The following is a 22,163-nucleotide window of genomic DNA, read 5'->3' as shown; positions in this document are numbered from 1 at the left end:
TTAAAATAGATAGAACCTTTGCATTCCAGTCAAGCTAGTTAGAGCCCACTGTCCTATACACTGACGGGCTCAAGTGTAGAAAAGATCAAAAGGTTACAAGGGGCAAGTTATCCATCCAGTGCTTAGTGTCAGTGTGTAGGGACACTGCTCAGTACCATAGAGATCACTTATCGCTAACTGTTTTTTTCCAGCAAGGCAAAAATATCACTTGCTAATGTTAGTGGAGTCTATTCACTATCGCTGGGGTACTAATGCTGTAGGCAGGCTGTTCAAATTTTACTGCAGGGATGGGGAACCTCCGGCCCTCCAGCTGTTGTTAAACTACACATCCCAGCACGCCCTGCAACAGTTTTAGCATGGCCAAATAATAAAACTGTTGCAGGGCATGCTGGAATGCGTAGTACAACAGCTGGAGGGCCAAAGGTTCCCCATGCCTGTTTTACTGTGTGACTTTCAGTCTTATTCCCTTATAAAGATTTGTTTGTGTTTATTACCAACCTTTGTCTCATAAGCTGTGGGAGGAGGTTACATTTTTATTGTTTCGGTATGTTTTAATATGTAGCTATGAACTTAAAAGAGGATATGGTCATTGAGTCGACATGGGTCTGGGTCAGCATGGGGTTTTTCACTGTTTTTTGAGTCAACGCGTGCCAACAGGCGATATTTCATGCCCTACCATCCACTAGGGCGAGGTGGGAGAATAAAATATTGTAGCGAGCGAAGCGGTGCACTACAAACTCTGTCCATGTCATCTGTGTCTGCATTCGGGTCAAAACACAGTGAAACCCCCCCCCCATGTCGACCTTTTGACTGTCGACCGTGCCCATGTTGACCTAATGCTTGTGTCAAACTAATGTCATGTCGACCTTGACCCATGTCAACCTAGTGGTGTCGACCCAATGCTTGGAGACTGGCAGTAGACATTGGTAAATCCAGAAGTACCACTGATGTCTGTACGTGAACTGGCAGCACGGTTTAAAAAATGATAGTTGTGGGGCTTTTTAAGTCTGTCTCCCTCACCATCTAAAAAAAATAATTGAGCTGTCCTTACTAGAAATGTTAGTCAGATTTTGACAACCTCGCAACTGTAGTGTAACTATAAATAACGGAAGATAGAGAGAATCCCCCTCCCTTTTTTTTATTTTTTTAATACTTTTAATTTTTTTAGCACTGTTATAGGCGGTGTTTTGAAATTGAAAATTAGCTCCTATTTTATCGCCTTCAATTTTATTAACGCTTGTTATATACAGTAGAGTTAAGTGGTCTCTATCCAAGCTTTGATACATCTCACCCTCAATCACCTAGCAGCACTATGTAAAAATAAAAAGAACACTGTTGGAGCAAGGAACATTGTGCCCTATATCCCCCATACTAGCTTGTGCACACACATGAGGGCACAAGTGTCCTGTCAATGTTTTCCTAGGTATTGTCTGATTTTTGAAAGACCATAACTGAAATAGTAAATAAAGAATGTACTATTTCAGTTATACGGTCTAGTTTATCATATAGAAACCTAAAATTTGAAGGCAGAAAAAACACTTTGTCCTTCTAGCCTGCTAGTGTTTTATGTGGTATTAAGCTACCATATTAATTGATTTTACATGGTAAAAATTTAAACAGAGAGAGCAAAAATGTGAATAAGTATTTTCACTAAGTGCATTTTTCTTTCTCCTCTTAAAACGATATTTTTATTTTTGCTGAAATGTTCTTGTCTTTGCGGTAGATGATGCAATTACATTACCACCGGTGATTTTTGCGAGACCCTTCTGTCTTTTGTCTATTACAATGTCTTCATACATATAGGATCCACAAGCAGATTGCGCTGCTTGTTAATCAAGCCGATGTGAACACATCTGTATGAATGTTTCCTCACCGTGAGGACCTTGAGGCATTTATATTTAGTTATGAGCTTTGTTTAAACCTTTTTAATGTATATACATGTGGGTTGTGGTAATGGCATAATTAGAGAGGCTTTTTTGTTTTGGTGCTGGGTTGCAAGCATGCCTTCATTTACTGACCTATGTCCTGTATTGATCGATGCAAAGTATAGTTATGCTTGCTTCTATTTGCACAGTCTGCTTCTATACCAACCATTCCTATATTTTTAAATCCATTGTTATGTAGAACGGGATGACCGTTCATTCGGCAGAGATCGAGACCGCAATAGAGACTCTGACAAGACAGATTCTTCTGATTGGAGGGCGCGTCCCAGCTCAGACACTGGTGGTGGTGATGATTATCCCCCTCGTCGCGGAGATGATAGCTTCGGAGACAGTAAGAAAATAACACTCACAGTTCTAGGACATAAATTATGTTGGACAAATATGTTTTAAACAAGTAGTTTTTCCTACAGGAGGGTATCGCAGTGACCGATATGAATCGGATCGATATCGGGATGGTCCCCGTAGAGATGGTGATCGATATGGTGATCGTGACAGAGGAAGAGATCGTTATGATGATCGTGATAGAGGCAAGTCTCAGGAAAACCACTTGTATTATTAGAGTTTACCAAAATGGTGGAATGTTTTTTTGTAGTTCTTCTTAAACACCTAGGTGCTACAGTCATTAGGCCCATACACACATACCAGTGTCTGCCGCCACCGATATTGGTGGCGGCGGGCACCCTATGTGAAGGTGAATGGTGGCAGGGGGAGAAATGTCCATAGTTAACAATGACCTCCCTTGTCTGGACATGGGAGAGGGTCTTTAACAACGTGCGGGAGTGCACATCGTTGACGACAGGGAGCATACACACTAGCCCTTGCAGCGTTCCTTGTACCGTTGGAACGCTGCACGTGTGTGTTAACACAAAATGCTGCGGTCACACGGGGTGGGGGCCACTTCGCTTTGGCCAGATTGCTGTCCTACCAGCCTGCCTGGGGTCCCTCCTGCCTCGCGTCCCGTTCCCAGCCGTACATGTTCTTTTAGGCATATGAATTCCTTGTAGGTGGTGTTGGACGGCCTCTTAAGAGTTCTATTACATCATGTGCAGTGATACCTCTTTCTCCCCATGAAACCCCCCCCCAAATCCATATCGACTCTGCCTACATCTACTCTCAGTATGTAACATGACAGGAGCTGGTTGGCTGGTACTTGATCGCCGTGCTCTTTCTCTAAGGCTTTGTACAGATTCCTTGGCATGTATATTTCACATTTATCAGATTTGGTCTATTTTTATGCGTCTAAAGCATCTTCTATACAGAACAGATGTTTGTGATTCTTGCAAGTAAGAGTTTGCTTCCTCCAAAGAAGCCATTTGTAGATGAATCTGGCGGTCCCGCGGCCGTGGCCCTGGGAGAATAATTAACTTAAAGTGATTTTTTGGGGGGGGGGAAATAGAGATAATAAATGTCATGCAGCAACACACATTCCTATATATATCAAAACTAGAGGACAGCAGCCTCTGACATAGCCTGAGGATCTATTACTGATAATAGATAAGCAAGCAATTCTAGTCAACACGTAAGATATAGCTACACTCCTACAGAAAACAGAATGTCAGCATAATATACATTGAAAACTGTAATGGAGACAACTGGATAATAACTAAAGCTGGCCATACATCTACAGATTTATTGTCCAGTCTGGCTGGTTGGAACAAAAACCTGTTAATGGATAAGCGCAAATGGCAGTTGACCATTTCCTTTGAAATGCTGGATAACTTGCAAAAAAACAGTCCTTCAGATATTACCAGATTTTGTCCCAACCAGCCCAATCAATCTGGAGATGTATGGCCAGCTTAAGCCTAGAGAACTTGAAAGGATATTTTGGTACATATACATATGTATATGTTGATGGGCCGGCACTCTCTGCCTATATATGCTTGCCTGGGTGGCAGCTTTCATGCTGCTGTACTCAGTGCACCAATGTATATATTACTGTACAAAGCGTCACTCCAGGGCATTTTGCAAATGTGAATTTATTCGGTCAATGCCGTTTCGGCCTCAGCCCATCATCAGGACACACGTGATGAAGAACTGAGGCCGAAACGGCTTTGACCGAATAAATTCACATTTGCAACAAGCCCTGGAGTGACGCTTTGTACCGTCATTAAAAAAAAAAAAAAAATATATATATATATATATATATATATATATATATATATATATATATTTTTCTATCCTTAATGAGGGTATTTTTTTTTTTTTTTTTAGGGAATTGTAATTAAAGCTAATTTTTAATAATTAAAAAAAAAATCTTTTTCATTGGAATCCAATAATAGTATCTATAGAGTGCACCAAGCAAGTCTCTAACATTTCCTCTTTTCTTGTTTACATACACACAAAGTGCCAGAGACTGTAAAGCCCCATACACACTTGCCGACACCAATATTGTTGGCTATGTGCTGCCAGTGTTATTAAGTGCATACCCACTTGCTGCTGCCAGCGGGAAATGCTACAGCCACAGCATGGCCATCAATAACGAGGACCTCCCCCCGTCAGAACATGTAGGACAAGGGATGGGGTTGTTAGCTATGGCAGAAGTGTGGGAAGGGGGTGGTGGAGTGAATTGCGCTGCTGATATACAATTGGATACAAAAATAGTCACACTAAATTTGCTGTTTGTAAATGTAATGCCATTTTCTATTTTTTCATATAAAATAATTTAAAATATAAACAGTGTGTCCATTACTCATTCATCTTGTACAGCCCTTAAGTGTGACTCTTTTTGTATCCAATTGTATATCAGCAGCGCAATTCACTCCACCACCCCCTTCCCATTCTTTTTCTGTGTGAGTCACGACAGACCCACAGGAGTGCATGCTGCAGCTGTATAAATCTGTACATACAGATTCATTATTATTTAGAATTTTTCTGATATTGCCTAGCGCCGGGAAGTGTGCCTTGGGGTGTTCCCAGTTCTTGGGTCTCCCTACTACACACCTACCCCCCAAATGGCAGAAGTGTGCATCATTGACTGTTTAGTGTACACGCTAGGCAATATATTAATGGTCCTTTTAAACAATATCTCTTACTAGATTGCCTAGTCCCTAGTGTGGGGCTTAAGAGTCCATTCTAATTGGCAATTGCTTGGGCAAAGAGGGCTCATGCCTTGATGACTGAACTTTGCAGTGCGGCAGATTAACATTTGTGGATACATTTTGCAGCTATTGTCACAAGGATGTATTGTCCTCGGCTGATTCCCAGTTTGGTTGACGTTCTTCACACATCCTCTTGTGTAAAGCATTGCTTATGCACATGGGAGTTTTAAGAGAGAAGGCCCATGTGCAGCCTCAACTGTCAGCATCGGTGCTGTAGATTCTGACCACTAGGGGGTCGGCACAGATATGATGCGCTGGCCATTTACCTGTCAATTTCCACAGCTCTGCGGTCATTAGCGCTGTACTCTGGAGGGGTTTCGTTTTCAAAAGATGGGTACAGCGTGCACATCGCCCAGAGTAAATTTGTTACTGTGTGGTGCTATTGTGTTGCTTGGATACATCCCATTGGATGGGCTGCTTTGGGTCACTGAAGGAGACCACTGAAGAACTTTGTCAAAGCCACAAAGGGAAGTGGCTACCAATCTTGGCACTTTGGGAGAATTCAATTGCCGGCGTCTTGTTTGCTGTCCGAATTCCCACAACACCCACCGCGCTTGAAGGGAGAGGTATCCCGCTTAAGTGTTCACACCCCATAGGGTGCTTTTAAGGGAAAGTGCTGTGGATTGGGCCACTGCTTCCAGGGCTTAGATTTCGCTGCAATGGCAATTGTCCACAATTCAATCTCCATACACACCTTGCCCTTAATCCATTGTAAAGCTTTAATTTAGTAAATAATTATGGTTACCAGATAATTCACATTCTTCCATTATCCTAACATTTATTATTAATTTGTAGGTTATGATTCCCGGGGAGGAGGCAGTGGCAGGAGAGCATTTGGCAGTGGATACCGTCGTGATGATGATTACAGAGGTGGCGGAGGAGGTGGAGGTGGCGGCAGCGACCGATATGGTGGTGGTGGAGGAGGAGGTGGCGGCAGCGACCGATATGGTGGTGGAGGAGGAGGTGGCGATAGGTATGAGGACCGTCGTGATGACAAATCGGACAGGTGGAATGGGAGCGATGACACCAGGAGGGAAGAACGAGGTATATGTAAAAGCCAAATTCAAATTAAGCCAATTAGCTATCCATCTTTTTATGCTTCACGATTGTTATGCCAGTATTATTTTGTGAATCAGAAATTGTTGTGGTAATCACTTTTTAGAGAACTTGAAAAATTAAATGTTAACTTAAATGTTGTCCATCCAGCCCCACCATGCTGTTAGCCAGATCCGCATGTTCCCAAATGTGTTTTTGGTCCCATGGCGTGCTCCAATATTGGATGGTAGGTTGTAGGTGAATAGACATTTACACCCAGTTGGTTTGTTTCATTAGTTGGGAAACTGGTGCAACTGGCAAGCAGAGATGGAATTATTTTTTGTTTGTTACCTCTAAGATTTATTGCATTGTTTTAATAATAAAATAACTAAGGTTTATTTCCATTAGTAATATTAGCCTGGTGTACAAACATTTAAATATATATTTATTTAATACAGGTCCTCCACAGAGGCCAAAGTTGAACCTCAAACCTCGTACTGCTCCCAAAGAGGAAGAACCCATTGCAGGTTCTCGAACAGCATCCATTTTTGGTGGCGCCAAACCTGTGGACACCGCTGCTAGGGAACGGGAGGTAGAGGAGCGGCTGCAGAAAGAGCAGGAGAAAATGCAGCATCGTCATTTGGATGATGAGAGACCTCGACCGATTGAGAGGAAGCCAAGGGAAAGGTGGGGTGGAATACTGTGTGTGTGATGTCACTAACTTTTTTGGTCTCACTGTGCTCTTTTCTTTTTCTTTAACTTATCATTTAACTTGGAAGTGTATGCTTACTGGGTATACTGTGTTTACACTATCATTAAGTATTCCTGACATAATTGTTTATTTTATCTATACGATCAGGATTTGTCACCAGAATCTTAACTATCTCAGATTACCTATGCGGACTTTATGTACATGTTAGTAGGTTTTAATGTTACGTTATGGGCGGTATTCCATGCCGCTGGCAAGTATGTGGCCATCCTCGGCATTTAACCACCTCGTTGCCCACTCACCCTATTCTATGTTCTGGTAGAATCCTCACCGTCAGAGGATGGCACAAATTCCCCCGAACGGAGAGATTTGCCGCTAATGATGCGGGAGCCCGCTGCATATAGCAGGGACCCTCGCCATTTTGACGGCTGCACTAGCTGTTTCAACCTTGCTGGAAAAACCCAGCGAGGTGGAAACGGCGAGTGCAGGGGGTGTCAGTTGAATACTGACCCACGAGCTGTGGCGGTGAGCTATTGGCACAGCTCGCCAAAGTGCATTGAATATACCCCTATGGTTTTGCTAAAGCGACCTAATCACCTGGCAGGTAGACAAATTAGGGGAATGCAGCCGCCAATGGGTTTGACATAAATTAGAGTTTGAACACTAAATCTTTTGTTGTCTGTAGGCATCCAAGTTGGCGCAGTGACGAAAACCAAGAACGGTCTAGGACTGGAAGTGAGTCTTCTCAAACGGGCAACAGTGGATCATCTTCAAGGAGTGAGTAAAGTTTGTTGTAGTTAATCTGTTCATGTGCAAGTTTCCATGTTTTATTTTTATCATCTATAACCAAGGCTGAATTACATAGTAACATTTTGTTTGTTTTATTACAATGGTTGGCGCTGGGACAGTGGTACGGGTGGAGCTTCAGCGACAGTCACCAAGGAGTTATTCATGAATGCTGCCCATGCCCCTACTCCACCATACCCTATCTAGAGGCCGCTTAGTCTTTCCTTGGTGCCTCGGGGCACAGGTCATTCCAAGGAAGAGCTGCATTCCGCCCCCTGTTTTTAATTTATTTTTACACTCTGCAAGGCTGCAATTAGCTTAATAGCTACCGCTAGACTGCTCCAGTAGACCGGTGGCTGGGTTTACGGCCAATTACACCAGAAATCTGAGGTCATCAGGCCATATTGTGGTGGCAGTGATTGACGTGTGTTACTGGGTGGTCCAGGCAGCGGGACACTGTTGTCTCAGTGATGATGATAGACCCCAGGGACATTACAGCTAGCAGGGAAACCATGTAAGGCTGCAAGTCCCTGGTGTTTCCAGGCAAGGGTGCAGCTTCCCTATCTCTCCGCCTAAATACTGCTGGATGTCCTTTACACAGTGCAGCCAGTGCAGAGAGAAGTGAACCTGCCTACTTTGATCTCCTAACACCATCTTTGTTTGGTAGAGCGTTTTGTGTGCTTATTTCAACAGCCTTCCACACCATATTCTTTTGTTTGTGGTCATATAGGAGTGTTATACACATGTCTATTGCAAATCTTGTGTATTGAGCCCACTTAGTCATTTACGCTAAAGGATCCTCGATTTATATCCTCTCACAAAGAGAAGTGAGCTTCTACACTGCATGCCTACCTATGTAAAATGTCCACTCTAGAACAGGATCATACCGGCATCTGCTTATCGGATGGTAGAACCTGACTGGGCAGCTTCTCTTTCATTGGCTATAAGGGAGTTGACACAACAACTAGCAGTTGCAAGGCTATTGATACATGTCGCTGAGTTACCTCAGCTGGAATTACAACAAGTGCCTCCTGCTACATTTGGGAACCCACCAGGTTTGCTTTCGGAACTGGCTTGGACCCAAGGCTTGTCGTCTTCAGGGCAGGGGTTATTACAGATTTCTTCTGCGGCAGACGTCAGGGGCCAGAGGGATAACAGTGGGTAGAGAGTGAGGTTACGACCTTTCCAGCACCAGAAAGGATAAAACTTCTGGACTGCCTAGAGACAGCCCTGGCTCCTCCCCTCCTCTACCCTGCCTCCTAGGCTAGCTACTTTCAGTTTTGATTGTGCTGGCAGGAGCCAACATGCATTTTGAAAGGAGCTGCTTTTAGACCCCTGCACTGTGCTCCATCACCCGGAACCCGGCAGCTGCACACCTCACACGTGGCTTCCACAGCGGGGGTGTCGGCTGGCTCCAGGCACTGAGGAGACGCAGCCACGACGGGGACCGGGACTTCAGCGGTGACAACCGCTTCAGGTAACGCGCTCCCCACTGGCAGCGCGCGCATGTAATAGCAGCTGAGCAGCTCGGCGAGGGGGATCCCTGGGCTGCACTAGCAAGCGGCCAGAACGCCGCCTTTCAATAGGTTGTGCACCCTGCCCCGCTGGACCACCAGGGAGACTTGAGTGTGGGCAGCGGCGTCTGTATGCAGGTCCGCCCAGCAAGCGCCGGATCCCCGCCATTTTACCGACGCCGCATGAGTCATTAATCCCAGGGGGCCATTTGCTAGTAGGGAGAAGGGAGCCTCTCCTCACACAGCCCTTCTCCCGGAGACAGGAGCTAGGATATACCCACGTGAGTTTCCAGCCCTGGTCTCTTCCTGCCTGCCTGCTGCATAGTGATAGAGGGACACGGAGAGCACTTTGCCAGTCCGGGGTCCACCTCTTCACAGCCAGGCCATTTGGGCAAATCCCCCCCCTGTACCTCTCCTACTGGAGCACAGGTTACAGCAATTTATGCTCCTGCCGGCCATAGTGCTTTGCGGAGCTCAGTACCACTTTATTATTTGCATTATATGTGTGCTATGTCTTATACTGTGTTAACACCATCACTGCATGTCAGAAGTATAGTGTGTTACCTGTACCAGTGTAGCTGCCTCTTGTACAATGTCAGAGGACAGCGATAGTGACACAGGGGCTCTTTTATTGGTGTCCTGCACACATTGCAAGGCTGGCCCGAGTACCACCGGCCAGCCTGGGCAGTTGTGAGTATAGCCTGATGGTGGTCCGAGGCTACCCTTTCAAAAAGGTGTGCCATTGGAGCTGGCCAGGAGGGGAGCTTACCGCAGGGTTTGCTCCCAGAGGCCATGACACTTCCCCAGCTATCACGCTGCTCTGGCGGATCTTTGTGATCAGTTCTAGTTGTATACAGGTGCTACGCAAGCATTTGGAATTTTTCTCTGTGGCATTTTGGTCTGGATTATGACTGCCAGTCTGGATCATGGGGTCTTTAGTCGAGTGGATCAGTTATTCCTCCTGGTATAGTTCAGAGAAGTCAGTAGTTTTTGTTCACTTGCCTATCCTCTACATATTTGGATGAAGACCTATATAAAATCCTTCCACTTTACAGGTTCCCTACATTGTAAATACAATAGAGTTATTACATATTGCAGTTATTGTGTTGCACCAAATATAAGAATACATGATAACCTGTTGTGGTCATTTTATGCTCCACAGTCTCACGAAGAAGGGAAAGTGAGAAGTCTGTAGAGAATGAAGTCTTTGGAAAAGATGAGGAATCTCCGAGCTCGAAATCACCTAAGTCTGATTCCCAAGTTCCATTAAAAGTTATGCCTGCTCCTCCACCTAAGGAGAATGCATGGGTGAAACGTAGCACGGCACCTACTCCCTCTCGCTCCCTCAGTTCAGAATCCTCTCAAAGGTAAGTGGACAGCTGTAGCTTCACACTAGGAACTTGCTGGAAATTTGTGCTCGTGGGGGAGCATTTTATAGAGTTGCCTCAATTTCGCATGTCTTGGAACACATGGATGTCAACGCTTTGCGGAGTTTCTATACTGACGCTTTGTTTGGTTTTCCAGCGGAGGAGAAAGATCTCATGATTCTGAAAGGCATCCTGGGACTGGTCAAAGAGGAGGTAATTAAGCCGAAATAGGTGTAATTTAAAGTGATGCCAACAAAAAGGCCAAATAAACATAAACTGTTCTTAACAGGAGACGAGAACAAAGACGGTCCAGAGTATGCATCAAAGACTAGTGGTCGCAGCAGGACAGCTGATAGGTATGTTACATAAATGCATTCAGTATTAAACACGCATGGATGGATGTATTATACAGGGTGGTCGAAAAGTCTCTCTAAAGCAAGTTGACACATTTTCGTCAGAATGTGACTTTATTCACAAAATATGCTTTATATGGTGGCCATTACTTTATAAACCTGTATGGATGCGACTGTCCCATTCTCTGGGACTTTGTATCTTTTCAAAGGCATTCTTCAATGGTGTCTGCATGTTGTGAATGAAGTTATGTTTTGTAGTAGTGTTAATTTCCCTATATATGGAGACTTTAGGACCAGAGCTTCTAGTGCTGACCATAATTTGGTTCTTTAAGAAGAACTGAGGCAGAAGCCCTAAACGCGGGTAGTCACTGATGACTAGTGTCTGGGAATGGCGAATCACCGCCTGATGCTGCAATGCATATGTCCACCTGGCGGCATAGATGAGTGAGAGATCTGTACCTGTGTAATTATCTTATTCCATGACTCAGAACTACCTGATAAGCAGGATCAGAGGATCATTCCTATGGTTGGGGTAATTGGCTATTGCCCTAGATTGAATGTATGGTTTAATATTTGTCATTAGTAATTGGTTAACTTCAGTAATGTATAAGTATTGGAGGGAAAGGATTGTACAGGCTCTGAATTGATAAAAGTAAAGGAATGTGTTTGTTGTTTTCAAAGAACCGACATAGGACCTAATTAAACTTTGGTGCAGCTAACTTAAGTAATGTCAAGCTGTTAATAGGCCAACCCAGAGGGTTGTATTACAAACTTAAGGTGCCTTCTGCTCCAAATGCAAAAGCCTCCTGTTATACAGTGAGGTTTTATGATAAATGCTTGGAATATTGTATAAAAGTATCTAATTTTTTTTGGTACTGTTTACCTAGCACGGTGCCCATCGTGGCCATCGCATGCACTAAAAAAACGGGTGCGACGCGATGCCCGCGATTTCCCATAGGGAACAATGTTAAAAGTCTCAATGGACGCGATTTTAGTGTTCAATGCCTCAATGCCCGCGATTTCTCTAACGTCCTAGGGTATACTGGGGTTTAGGTAGACAATGGGGTATAGATGGGTCCAAAGGAGCCGGTGCACTTTAATAAAAATTAACATCCTGTGTGCTGGCTCCTCCCCTCTATGCCCCCTCCCACAGCCCAGTTTAGAAAAAAGTGCCCTACGGGCCGGTAGCACACTCTGGAGCTCCAGAGTTTTTTGATGTTATTTTTTCTATTTTAATTTTATTTTTGCAGCAAGCGGAGCTTACTGCTGTCCTAATGGAGGGACACGGCACCAACCTCTTACAGGGTTAATGGTCCGTGTCCTGCTGCCGGAGTTTGGTCCCGGAGGGTGATGTTACCGCAGTCATTAAGGACTGACGAGCACACCATCAGCCCGCCGCCTATCAGAGTGACGGTACAGCGGAAAACAGTCTCCCGCTAAGGGGATTCTCGTAGCCGCGGCGGCGTGTATTTTACACACAGACGCGCCATGTTGGGGGCGGAACCTCCCGGAGAGCGCGAAAGAGCAGCAGCAGCCGGCGCCATTACCGCTTGCTGAGAGCACCGCGACAATGCAGCAGAGACCGTACAACAGACTGGTAATACAGTGGGGTTGTGGGGGTCCGTGGGTGCTTGTAAGTGCCACATTTTTGATCCTCTTAGGACAAATCTGCGTTAATTATAGCCCGGGTGCCTACAAACACCCAGCTAAGGGCTTGTGTGCTGGCTCTCCCAGTCTGTCCCTTCTCACTGCTTAGGGAAGGACATTGCTCTGTGGGTGCAGTATAGTTTTATAAAAGTATATATACCTTCCAACAGCATGGCAGGGAAGAAGTCGGTGTGTCAGTCATGCCACACAAAATTCACCCCCCTGGTGGAGGGGTCTCTTGTGTGTGAAAGCTGTATGCCACCTGATCAGGGTACTAGCAGCCAGGAGCCTGCTTGGTTGGATTCTATTAAAGGAATGATGTCTTCTATTTCTTCTGAATTAGCTGTGGCTAGGCAGGAGAGACATGACTTACAGAGGTCTGTGGCTGATCTTAGGGCTACACCTGCTGCTCAAAGACCACCTAAGCTTCTTCCTCAAAAGCGTTCTTTGCCTGCTCCGCTCGGCACAGACACTGAAGATGAGGAATTAGAAGAGGATGAGGTAGATATCCCTGAGTTAGTTGAGGAATCTCACTCTCAAGGGGTGGATGCTCTCATTTTTGCTATTAGAGAGGTTCTAAATCTTCCTGAAAAGGAAGAGGAACATACAGAATTAATGTTTTTCTCTACAAAAGAAAAATCCTCTGCCACCTTTCCTGTCTCTACAGAGCTTAACAGGAAATTTCAACAGTCCTGGGCTCACCCAGAAAAGAGATTTCAGGTGCCTAAAAGGTTCTTATCTATTTTTCCTTTCCCTTCTGAGGATAGAAAGTTGTGGGAGACCCCACCGGCAGTGGATACTTCTGTATCCAGGCTCTCTAAAAAGATAGTGCTCCCAGTCCCTGGGGCAGCTTCTCTGAAAGATCCAGCAGATAGAAAGCTTGAATCTACATTAAAAGCGATTTATGTGGCATCTGGGGCAACTCAGAGACCAGTTATAGCAGGTTGTTGGATAACCAAGGCCATTAGCAAATGGGCTGAGGCAATTCAGGCTGATCTACAAGAGGATAACCCTCAAGTGGATATGCTGACTCTTTTGCGACATATCCAGGAATCTGCAGATTTCTTATGTGAGGCATTAAAGGAGATTGGCGTAGTGGCAGCTCAGACAAACACTATGTCTGTTTCCGCCCGCAGAGTCTTATGGTTGCGACAATGGGCGGCCGACCCAGAGTCTAAGAGGGGTGTAGAGGCTTTACCTTTCACTGGGGAGGCTCTATTCGGTGAAGAACTAAATAAGTGGATTTCGCAGGCTACTGCTGGAAAGTCCACTTACTTGCCGTCTGCCCCTCCACCCCCGAGGAGAAATTATTCAGGCCCCTCCTTGCAGTCCTTTCGGACCGCGAGGTTCAGGACCAGAGGCCGTGGAGCCTCAAATGCAGCCAGAGGCACAAGAGGCAAGTCCCGCAGAACCCAGTCAGCAGTCCTGCCCGAGCAGGCTCACACCTCCACTCAGGAAAAGCCCTCAGCATGACTGTTCCCTTCGTCAGGGGGGGGACATTCCAGTGGGAGCACGTTTACTTCATTTCAGTCCGGTTTGGAAGGCGTCTGGCCTGGACCCCTGGGTGCTAGAAATAGTGACTCAGGGATACAGAATAGAGTTTGCCTCTATCCCGCCTCAAAAATTCTTCAAGTCAGCCTTACCAGTTTCACAAGAATCTCAAAGGAACCTTCTGGAGGCAGTTCGGAAACTAATAGATCAGGCTGTGGTAATCCCGGTACCTACCCATCTCAGGGGGAAGGGATACTACTCCAACGTATTCGTCGTACCCAAACCAGACGGTTCTGTACGCCCCATACTGAATCTTCGGTTTCTGAACATGCATCTCAAGACTTTCAAGTTCAAGATGGAGTCCTTGAGGGCGGTCATTTCGGGATTGGAGGAAAAGGAGTTCTTGGTGTCGTTAGACATAAAGGATGCCTACCTTCACATCCCGATATGGCCGCCACATCAGGCCTATCTTCGCTTCACGATTTTAAACGACCACTACCAGTTCAGGGCCTTACCGTTTGGCCTGTCTACAGCCCCTCGGATATTCACGAAGGTCATGGCAGAGATGATGCTTCTACTCCGCCGGGCCGGAGTGAATATTGTGCCATACCTGGACGACCTTTTAATAAAGGCCCCTACCAGAGAGCTACTGGAGGAGAGTGTCAGTACCACCTCCAGGATCCTGTCAACCCACGGATGGATACTGAATCTAAAGAAGTCGCAGCTAGTACCATCTCAAAGACTTCTATTCCTGGGGATGATACTAGATACGGTGGCGCAGAAGGTCTTCCTGCCAACGGAGAAGGTTTTGGCCATCCAAAGGATGGTGCGGTTGGTTCTGAAACCGCGCAGGATATCTGTACACTCCTGCATTCAACTACTCGGGAGGATGGTAGCAGCATACGAAGCGATTCCCTACGGACGCTTCCATGCGAGGACTTTCCAACTGGACCTATTAACCAAGTGGACGGGTTCTCATCTCCAAATGCACTCCCTGGTCACTCTATCATCGGAGACAAGAGTCTCTCTTCTGTGGTGGCTGAAGTCATCCAACCTGCTAGAGGGAAAGAAGTTCGGATTTTACCCATGGGTACTCCTAACAACAGATGCCAGCTTGAAGGGTTGGGGTGCAGTAACTCAAGGAGTTCATTTCCAGGGGCTGTGGTCAAAACAGGAGGCCTCTCTCCCCATAAACATTTTAGAACTAAGAGCAATACATCAGGCCTTACTACAGGCCTCAGATCTGTTGAGAGGAAAGCCAGTTCAAGTCCAATCGGACAATGTCACGGCAGTGGCATATATAAATCGCCAGGGGGGCACAAAAAGCAGGTCCGCCATGAGAGAAGCGGCAAAAATCCTAAGGTGGGCGGAAAACCACGCAGAAGCCATATCGGCCATCTTTATTCCGGGAGTACAAAACTTACTAGCGGATTATCTCAGCAGACACACTCTACACCCAGGGGAGTGGAGTCTTCACCCTCAGATATTTCAAATGCTGGTGGACAGGTGGGGGTGTCCTCAGGCAGATATGATGGCCTCACAAATTAACAAGAAACTTCCGAGATATTGCTCCCGAACGCGAGACCCTCTAGCAGTGTCGGTGGACGCACTGACGGCGCCATGGACCTTCAGTTTCATTTACCTGTTTCCACCCATCCCATTGATCCCAAGAATTCTCAAGAGGATAAAACGGGAAAGGGTCCTGGTGATCTTCATCGCCCCTTATTGGCCGCGCAGGACCTGGTTTGCGGACCTTCTGTCCATGTCCCTGGAAGACCCTTGGCCTCTGCCACATCGACCAGACCTTCTACAGCAAGGGCCGTTCATTTATCACGACTTACGTCGGCTAAATTTAATGGCGTGGAGATTGAAAGGGAAATCCTAGCAAGAAAAGGCATCCCAAGTGCCGTCATTCCGACTATGCTCCAGGCTAGAAAAATAGTCACTTCAAAGCATTACTACAGAATCTGGAAGCGGTATATCTCTTGGTGTGAAGGCCATAGATTTTCTCCTTCGGAATTCAAATTGGGAAGATTCCTTAGATTTTTACAGGCTGGGGTTGATCTGGGCCTTAGGCTAGGATCCATCAAGGTCCAAATTTCTGCACTGTCTGTATTTTTTCAGAGACAGTTGGCGACTCTCCCAGAGGTGCAGACCTTCATCAAGGGGGTCCTACACATACAACCACCCTTCAAAAGTCCGGTGGCGCCTTGGGATCTAAACTTAGTTTTGGAATTTCTTCAATCATCCTGGTTCGAGCCTTTGAAGTCAGCAGAAATAAAGTTCCTTACATGGAAAACGGTTTTGCTATTGGCTTTAGCATCTGGTAGAAGAGTCTCTGAGCTCAGCGCACTATCGTGCAGAAGCCCATACCTAATCTTTCATGCAGACAGAGCTGAGTTGCGTACAGGGCCGAAGTTCCTCCCGAAGGTGGTCTCGGCCTTTCATATTAACCAGCCCATTGTGGTTCCATCGGTTACTACTGGCTCTTCCACCCCTAAAACTTTGGATGTGGTTAGAGCTTTGAAGACTTACGTTTCTCGAACAGCTCGTACAAGGAAGTCCGATGCTCTCTTCATTCTATATGATGCTAGAAAGATAGGATGTCCAGCGACAAAGCAGTCCATCGCCAGATGGATTAGATTAACCATTCAGATGGCATATTCGCAGGCCTCGATCCCTGCTCCGGCCTCCATATCCGCTCACTCTACCAGGTCGGTGAGTGCCTCGTGGGCGGCTGCTAGGGGGACTCCTTTGCTACAGTTGTGTAGGGCAGCCACATGGTCCGGAAACAATACCTTTGTAAAGTTTTACAGTTTTGATACTCTGGCATCAGAGGATCTACAGTTTGGAAACTCGGTGTTACAGGGACCTCAGCACTCTCCCGCCCGTTGTGGGAGCTTTGGGACGTCCCCATTGTCTACCTAAACCCCAGTATACCCTAGGACGTTAGAGAAAAGGGGATTTTGATTACCTACCGGTAAATCCTTTTCTCGTAGTCCGTAGGGTATACTGGGCTCCCACCTCTGTGCTTCGTTCTACTGTTTGGTGTGTTTGACTGACCGGTTTCGTCAGTGTTATGCTGTTGCTAGTTAAGTTAAAGTTATTCCTCCTCTCATAGTATGACCGTCTCCTTCGGGCACAGTTTTCTAAACTGGGCTGTGGGAGGGGGCATAGAGGGGAGGAGCCAGCACACAGGATGTTAATTTTTATTAAAGTGCACCGGCTCCTTTGGACCCATCTATACCCCATTGTCTACCTAAACCCCAGTATACCCTACGGACTACGAGAAAAGGATTTACCGGTAGGTAATCAAAATCCCCTTTTTTCCATAGGAAACAATGTTAAATGGGCCACAGAGCCCAAATAGTCCCCCTGAAGTCTGAAATGGCCCCCACAATTGTTAACGCCACCCCACGATCAACGTGAACCCGAAGCGTGGCGAGCGCAGCGAGGGGCGGCGGTACGCGTCCTACGACTTTTTCATACCCCCACTATCCACGTCGAGTTGAGAATAGAGTAGTGTGGCGAGCCACCGAGCCCGAAGCGTAGCGAGCGCACGCGGATACCTTCACAGGTAAACGCGTCTTTTCGCGGCCTTCACAGGTATCCGCGTCCCCTCGCGGGGCTCGCCACGCTTCGGGCTCGGTGGCTCGCTGCGCTCGCCACACTATTCTATTCTCAACTCCACGCCGACGTGGATAGTGGGGGTATGAAAAGGTCGGAGGACGCGTACCGCCGCCCCTCGTGGGCTCGCTGCGCTCGCCACGCTTCGGGTTCACGTTGATCGTAGGGTGGCGTTAACAATTGTGGGGGCCATTTCAGACTTCAGGGGGAGTATTAGGGCTCTGTGGCCCATTTAACATTGTTTCCTATGAAAAAATCGCGAGCATTGAGCCATTGAACACAAAAATCGCGTCCATTGACACTTTTAACATTGATCCCTATGGGAAATCGCGGGCATCGCGTCGCACCCGGTTTTTTTTTTTACCCCCGATGACCGCGATGCCAATCGCGGGCGCCGTGCTAGGTAAAGAGTACTTTTTTTTTTTTTTTTTTTTTTTTAAACGCGTTCTTCTCCCGGGTACATAATGACCAGGAGATAAAGGAAAATGAATCTGTATAATCCAAGCAAAGGCCCTGTCTGTCACACGTACTTGACTTTCGTGGGCTAAAATTAAAATGTTATTCACAGTGAAACAAGCACATCCCCAACATGTGAACATTATTCTGATCTTGAAGGTGGAAATCATTCAGAGATAAGGTACTAGAATATTTGCCAATATATCTGTAATACTCAAATGAACATCTTTGTAGTGATAAACAGATAGCTACTCTTCACATATATGTACTCAACATTTTACCATAGGCTAATTCATTCCCTGACACAGAAAGCTTGTTTATCTTGCATATTTGGTATGTGTCCATTTATTCTAATTTCATTACACCCATTTACAGGTACTTAAAGGCATTTTTTTTTAATTCTCTTGTTTGTTTGTGTTTCAGGAATGAAATTAAGGATTCAGATTCAAAGGTAATACCAGTGACAAAGAGAAAGGAAGTGCAGGCAGCTGTAAGATCTTACATGTGATACAACTCCTCTATCCCCATCCTCCTGCAAGTGTTATACACATCCTAATTTACCAAGCAGGGAATACGAACATGATATGGGTGTGGTATATTGCACCGACAGTCGGGATTCCGACAGTCATTACTCAGACGTCGGAATCCCGACTGCACAGCGGGGGGAGTGCAATGAAGCTCGCTGTGCTCGCCACGCTGTGGGCACGGTGGCGAGCTGCGCTCGCCACCTATTTTTTTTTCTCCCTCTATGGGGGTTGTGGACCCCCACGAGGGTACAGTCCGGATTCCGACATAGGAGTAATGACTGTCGGAATCCTGACTGTCGGGGAGCCGTCCGGCACCCCATGATATACAGGCAGAACGCCCATTATCCGGCATAGTCTGTTCCAGCACCGGGTTATCGGTGGTGTCATCTGAATGCAGGTAGCCCTCCCATAGCATGACCCATGCAGCTTGTCTCCTTCTCGCATGGCATCTGAGCCCTCACAGCACCCCCCTGCAACGTGACTTGCCCCTCTAAGCTCTCCTGCTGCCCTCAACCTGACTAAGCCCTCCCACAGCCCTTTCTACATATAACACCCACCAAATCCTACCTTCTGCACCTGATTTGTCTGTATTAAAGGAGGATCCGGACAATCAGGTGCCAGAAAATCTGTGTTCTGCCTGTGTTTTTTCCCGTGAGCTTCAATTTTCTTTGAATGCGTTCACACATACTAGACATTGGCTTTATCCAGTAAGTCAGCCACAATAGTGTGTTCACATTTATTATTCTGTTAGAAAACTGAAATTTAAAAAAAGTGACATAATTGTCATGGACCGTGCCGGGTTTCCGAACATGCTGCACTTTCAGGGTTGCTCAAGGTGAAAGTTATGAAATATAATGTGTAGATAATGACACTATTAAGGTCGACATGCAGTGGGTCAACCACTAAAAGGTTGACATGAGGTATTCACTTTGTAGTTGATGTTTTTGGAGCGGACAGGTGGTATTTAATGCCCTACCATCCACTAGGGCATGGAATATATTGGTGTGTTGAGCATAGCAATGGCGAGCACAGCGGTGCACTTTTTCTGTCCTTGACGACATTCGGGACAAAGTGAAAATCTCATGTTGACATTTTGACTGTCGACTCACTTATTGCCGACCTAATGCTTGTGTCGACTTTTTCACTGTATACCTTTTGCACGTGTCGACATAAGCCCTGTCAGCCTTCGGTGGTCAACCCAATACACGTCTGCCTTAATTTAGTCGACTCAATGTCCCATACCTGAACATGTAGTTAAAATAAAATCTGATTGCCAACCATGTGAGCTCCAAGCCAAATTTGATCAAGCAGGAGCGGCCAAGTTGGATGAGATCTAACATTATTGGGGCCGGTTCAGTTCTTTTGAAAGATTACTATACATGGGTTGGGATCATTGGGTCGCCCACAACTAGGTTGACATGGGTCTAGGTAGACAGCCAAAAGGTTGACATGGTTTTTTTTACCCGAATGTCGACATGGGCACAGTTTGAAGTGCCCGCTATGCTTTGGGCACGGTGCCCCGCTACGCTTGGCACACTATTTTATTCTTCCACCACGCCCTAGTGGATGGTAGGGCATGAAATTCCGCCTGTCGGCTCAAAATCGTGTCATTTCTGACCGAGGACACCCAATTTCTCATTGCGCTCTATCCTTAGGTCTGTAACCTACAGTGTGTAACATTTTGGGGTGTCAGCTGTTCTGATCTTTATCTTGCTATTCTCTGCAGAGGGCTAATATTTATTAATTCATAGCACAGCAAAACACACCTAATGTAACTATATAGATCTATAAACAACTGTAGGCCTATAAGAATAACTTTGGAAACCATTTGGTTTGCTCTGTTACTACACCGTAGAATTGCTGCAATGCTAATGACTTACGGTTAATATGCTTTTAAATGCCACATAGCTTTAACACCATCTCGATTCTGCTGCTTATGTTTTGGTGCCCTATTCTGCACCCCCTCCCTCGACTTATTGATTTTTCTGTCTACTTGCTTGATAATTATCCGTACAATTGTATTCTTAGCATCACTGTTTGCTAACTTTTTATTTTCTCTCATATCTGCAGAAATTTAGCCAAGAGAGTAAGTACGCAGCTTTGACCGTGGATGGAGAAGAAGAGGCTGAAGAATACGCAGACTAACCTGGGGAATATCTGTCCATGGATCCCTTCCTCCCTCTCATTTAATCTCCTATGGGCCCTTTTCCACGAGGGTTATTCTTGGCAAAATCCAGAGCAAGAAAAAGCAACACCCCTTCCGGCTCGGTCCCCCTCAGAAATCAGACAAGCAATTCAGCCATAACTCCTCAGACAATGATCTTCAGTTAGAAACACAATGAGCTGTCTGTCCTCTTGCATGCTGCTGCAGCTTTTACCGTGTGTGCGTGAGTTAGAAGGGGGCGTGAAGGCAATGTGTGGCAGAGGGTCTCTCTATTGCAGATAATACTTTCACCAGGAAAGGGGATAGCTACAAAATTGATGCTTAGTATTTGAGATGCTTCCCCAAACCGCCTCTGTCCTGTTGTACAAAAAGTTACCATTTTTTTTTTATGCCAGTGAATAAATTGATAATTAGGGAGCAAATAAATGAAGATATCCTATTTAGGTGGCTTCCAGAGCTGCTATTTTTTAAGGTCATTCTCCAGCATGGAAACCGGTCTAGAGTTGACTTGCTGGAAGTGACTTAAGAGAGTATTACCTCTTTTAGCACAGTATGGTTCTACAGATCTGATGAAATGTCTATGAAGCCCTACTTTGCAGCTCTTGGTAGTAAAAGGATGTCTTCTTCAGATGCATGGTTTGCACACGTACTAGAGCAGTTGCCCTAAACCTTTTATCCCAGTGTGCCAGAGATGATCAGCAGGGTACACTGGCTTGAAACCTCTATATCCATTTACATTAGAGACTCACCCTCAGGCTTTGCGTGATGCTGTGGATTTCAAGGAGACTGCTGTAGCAGTGAGCTTTTTGTCTGTAGGATGTTTTTTTTTATATATATATATATAAAGTACTTGGAGCAAGCAGTGTTTGCGCGGCATGTTGCATCCAGACACTGCTTTTAACTCTTGGCAAGTCCAAAATTCAGATGAGTATTCTATCCTCTCCCACCCCCTTTCATCTGGCCTTCCCTAATTTATAACTGATGTGCATCCAGAAGCTGTGTCCCTGTCACACTTACTTGGGCCAGCTTATCATATGTTCATTTAACATGTTACACTTCCTCAGACGTGTAATGCGAAGAAAATATATAATAAAAACTTGTAATGATTTGTAATCTGCTTTCTGGGAGATGTTTTATTATCATGTAAAGTACCTTACCAGCCCTCTTATTTTTTTTTTTATTTTTTTTTTCTGTTTATCAGCTCTGTCCCCCCTCAAATAAACTAATCTTTAAAATACTTGTCTGTTTACCATTTGTCGTATTTTGCTTGTCCTAATATATTTTTAACTTTAATGTTTTTTTTTAAAAACTAATAAGCAGGTTAGCTGTCCTGCTGGTGGAGGTATCGTGTTAGCGCTCAGCCTTAATCGTGGGCAAGCGGTAAATAATCATGATCTAGTGCGGACAGAGCGAATATGAAAATAAACTAAAAATAGTATAAACACA

At 45.6% G+C, this 22,163-nt stretch overlaps 1 protein-coding gene across 4 annotated transcripts in view; it reads left to right on the top strand.

Moving 5' to 3' along the window:
* The window catches only part of EIF4B (eukaryotic translation initiation factor 4B), a 43,586-nt gene extending 21,632 nt beyond the window's left edge, over positions 1-21,954 (top strand). Inside the window, exons 6-16 of one of the 4 annotated variants that reach the window (XM_083169630.1) lie at positions 2,125-2,274; positions 2,354-2,470; positions 5,837-6,085; positions 6,535-6,763; positions 7,471-7,562; positions 10,248-10,452; positions 10,610-10,665; positions 10,742-10,808; positions 18,139-18,207; positions 18,450-18,477; positions 20,624-21,954. In XM_083169630.1, the coding sequence (XP_083025756.1) occupies positions 2,125-2,274; positions 2,354-2,470; positions 5,837-6,085; positions 6,535-6,763; positions 7,471-7,562; positions 10,248-10,452; positions 10,610-10,665; positions 10,742-10,808; positions 18,139-18,207; positions 18,450-18,477; positions 20,624-20,698 (1,337 nt within the window). In that variant the 3' untranslated portion in view covers positions 20,699-21,954. Of the gene's footprint in view, positions 1-2,124; positions 2,275-2,353; positions 2,471-5,836; positions 6,086-6,534; positions 6,764-7,470; positions 7,563-10,247; positions 10,453-10,609; positions 10,666-10,741; positions 10,809-18,138; positions 18,208-18,449; positions 18,517-20,623 lie in introns of all 4 variants that reach the window. The other 3 variants (XM_083169629.1, XM_083169632.1, XM_083169631.1) reach the window with 3 other exon arrangements.
* Positions 21,955-22,163: the final 209 nt, after the last annotated feature.

The sequence above is a fragment of the Crinia signifera genome, chromosome 2 (assembly GCF_055691185.1).
Source record: "Crinia signifera chromosome 2, ASM5569118v1, whole genome shotgun sequence".
NCBI lineage: Eukaryota > Metazoa > Chordata > Amphibia > Anura > Myobatrachidae > Crinia > Crinia signifera.
The sequence above is the reverse complement of the archived record's forward strand: the minus strand, read 5'-3'. Positions and strand labels throughout refer to the sequence as shown.